At 35.0% G+C, this 3,412-nt stretch overlaps 1 protein-coding gene across 1 annotated transcript; it reads right to left on the reverse strand.

Annotated features, from left to right (window-relative positions):
* Positions 1–2,524: 2,524 nt before the first annotated feature.
* Positions 2,525–3,412, reverse strand: LOC132172395 (uncharacterized). Its single transcript, XM_059583884.1, has 3 exons — positions 3,213–3,412; positions 3,001–3,102; positions 2,525–2,920 (listed from the first exon to the last, which is right to left on the reverse strand). Exons 1-3 carry the CDS (start codon positions 3,288–3,290, stop codon positions 2,663–2,665), a joined length of 438 nt encoding a protein of 145 aa, XP_059439867.1. The 5' UTR covers positions 3,291–3,412; the 3' UTR covers positions 2,525–2,662.

Genomic DNA, 3,412 nt, shown 5'->3' on the forward strand with positions numbered 1-3,412 from the left:
TGTCTCCAAAATTTTGGTACCATGCCTTTTTTTTTTTTTTTTTTTTTTTTAACTATTACTAATAAAAAAAAAAAAGCATTTAGAAGCAAAAATGGATAAAAAAGAAGAAGGAAGACATGTAGTGATTTTTTCATTTCATTATAGCAAAATAAATGGTTAATGTGATTTTTATTTTCAAAAAAAAAAAGAAAATAATAATTGCATAACAAACTTTAGTAGGTGTTCGGGTGCATAGAGAAACAATACATTAAGACAATGCTCTATCTGAGTTTACTTATATAATTGACAAAAACCCAATAAAAAATAGCTAAAAAAGAAAGTAATTGAAGCCTGCTTTACTTGCCCCACGTAGAGACTACAAAGTACAATTTGCTTTTCTTTCTCAAGCAATAAGCCACCTCACCTATATCTCTCATCAATCAACTCAGCATGTAATTAATGCTTCCACCTACTCAACTTTAGCACTTTTTCAATTCTTGGTCTTCTAGATTTTTCTCTGCGCTTCCATACAAACACAAACCAGAAGAGGTGAAGAAAATAAGATTTTACTCTGCGGCCTGCGCCTTCATGCTAAACAAACAAAAACCAGCAGGGGCGAACCAAGAAAGGAGGAGGAGGGGGGCTTGAGCAAAAAAATTTAAAAACGACCTTATAATTTTTTTTTTCAAAATTTTTGCAGGGGCGGGCGCCCCTGCCCCGCCCCTGCGTAGATCTGCCACTGCCTGCTTAGAATTACACAGATGAGAATATTATTAAACTTTTTGTTGGATCGGGCTTTTGACCATCTCATTTAAAACCTAATTGGTGTATAATAAGGGAAGCCAAAGCCTTTTATGACATTTGAAATCGGATCCGTAAAGCATGTTTTAAAAGCTGCCTAAGTGAGTAGAGCGGCATTGTTGTACCCCAACACATTCTAATGGGAAACGTTAATAGGATTCAAGGCAGCTAACACTAATAAGGAGTACTGAGTGATATATTCTCATTTTGGATTTCGAACGCATTCTCTAGTGTATGCCTAATCACATAAAAATTGTCTTGAGACCACTGAACCACCGTGTTGTGACAAAAGCTTAAACTATAATGCCAAAACAATATCCTATATTCTAAAGTAGAAAAGTAAAGTAGCTATGGGCAATGAACAAATTAACCTATATACATATATACACATCAAATGCTATCTTAAAACTTTGCCATGATACAAAGAACATTAAATTAAAATGTGATGACAATTAGAAACTCAGTACAAGAGAACCCAAAGTGGAGTATTAATTTCAACACTGCTTTGTCACATACTTTCACAATTCATAGAATATTAGTGTCTTAAAACTTAGAATGGGCATTCAAAGAAACATCAATGTATTCTCACAAATTCCCAAAACACATGCATGCACGGTTTCCCCCTTCCAAATTCTATAAATCACCAAACATTTTGTCATGACTCCAAATAATCATCAAAATCATGCCTACCCAATCACCAACACTCATCAAAGCTCAATGTTTGAAACACACGAGGGAGAGTAACAAAGAGGGTAAGCGGAAGAGGGAGACACCAAATGGAGAAAGAATGGCGGAAAGGCAATGAAAGAGAACGGTGGTGACACAGAAGTGTGAGAAATGCCGAGAAAAAATGGTGGACGATGGTGGACGGTACCGTTGGGGAAAAGGGATTTAGTTGATGTTGAGTGAGTGAGAGTTGGATTAGAGCAACCATGAACATTAGAGAGTGAGGGAGAAAGTGAGAAAGGGTTCGAGATTATTAGGGTAACGGGATAGATACAAGGATGTTATTTTGCAATATACAATATTTCGGTGTGTTTTTAGATAAATGTGGACAGAGTATTGTTGTTTTAGTAAATTAATTATGAACGTTTTTGTACAACATCGATAAATTTGTGGATTAATGCGGCATATCCTTCCATAATTACTGAAGATTTATAAAAGGATACAAGTTTCTTTCAAATCAATTTGAAGGAAATTTATTTCCATCCACTATAATAAATGCTAAGTGTCTTTTAACATATTTGAGTTTCTTAAAAATTAATGTTTGAATTTCTAAGTTAGTAGAAGGTAAAACATATGCATCTCACATGTTAGAGGACACTTGACATTTATTAAAGCGAGTTTAAAGAAATTTCCTCCAAGGGAGGAAATTTTTGTCATTTTTAGAAACCCTATAACTTGTAGGCATTTGTAACTATACGCCGACAACTTATTGGCATTGGTAACTATACACTGCCATTGAGTTTACATGTATGGGCGTATGCAAATAAATGTTGAGATATTATTGGCGTTTAAGTTCAACGTTGGTGTTTTCAGCGAACGCCAATAAATTAAACACTGCTAAACACCTGTTTTTTTTAAGTATATAGTGAAAAAAAATGTTTTAATGTAATATAAATGTGAAACGTTTTAAGTTTTGAATTATTTGTTAATATTTTTAATTCACAGAATAAAAAACAAAAGAGATAAAGAAGAAACGTTTTAACAGTGGAAGCCGTAATCATTCAAGTGATGTTTCCCATGTGCAAACTTCTAGTGTTACTTTATATATTCCCAATCCGATTTTTGGCCTTCTTAACGAGAGTGACAAATCTTCAAATCACAAGACAAAATGACGGAAAGTAAGATACAATATTACAATGTCGAAGCTTCTTCTTCATCAATGTGTCGCCTCTCCTCCATTATTCTTTTCAATAGTCCTTAGAAGAGCATTAGTTACTTCTTTTACACCCAGAGCTTGATCTTGTGATGCAGCAATGGCTTCCAGTGCAAAAACATTGCTGCATGAAACTCTAGCTTGCTGAACATTGAGACCCATCTCATCAAATGCCTCTAAGATCGTCACCAGCCTATCTGTTCCTTTCTCACAGTTCACCCTCACAAGAAATCCCTGCCCTATCTTCTGCACTTCCACATCCTGTTGATTCCATGAACATCAAAAAGTGTTACAATATAATAATCTTGTTATAGAGAGAGAGAGAGAGGGAGATGGGAAACCTTAGTAGGCATCTTGATTTGCATCATTAGCTTTAGGTATTCTCTTTTGATAGCCATGAGGTTGGAGTACTCTCTTTTGAATGCCTCCAGTTTGAGTTTGAGCTTATACATGTAAAGAAAAGTGGCATAGTGATACGAAATGGTAAGTATGAGAATGAAAAGTTTGTGAAAGAAAAGCTAGAAACGAAAGGAAAAAGGAGAGAAAGCATTACAGATTTGGAGATTGTATGGGCTCGAAGGATGTGAATCTTTCTGCGCAATGCTATCCTCTTTTGCAGCATTGAAGCCATTCTCTCTCTCTCTCTCTATGTGTCTAATTAAAATGTTTAAAGCAAGGTTTGGTTATTGTAGGCTTGCTTTTATAGAATCGGAAAAGAGAGAGAGAGAGAGAGTATTAAAGTGAGTTTATTTG

This window comes from Corylus avellana, chromosome ca2 (genome assembly GCF_901000735.1).
Source record: "Corylus avellana chromosome ca2, CavTom2PMs-1.0".
Taxonomy (NCBI): Eukaryota; Viridiplantae; Streptophyta; class Magnoliopsida; order Fagales; family Betulaceae; genus Corylus; species Corylus avellana.

Coding starts and splice junctions, on each gene's coding strand:
- LOC132172395 (XM_059583884.1), bottom strand. CDS start 3,290: ATGGCTTCAATGCTGCAAAAGAGGATAGCATTGCGCAGAAAGATTCAC. Junction 3,103..3,212: donor CCCATACAATCTCCAAATCT/GTAATGCTTTCT, acceptor TACATGTATAAG/CTCAAACTCAAACTGGAGGC. Junction 2,921..3,000: donor AAATCAAGATGCCTACTAAG/GTTTCCCATCTC, acceptor TGGAATCAACAG/GATGTGGAAGTGCAGAAGAT.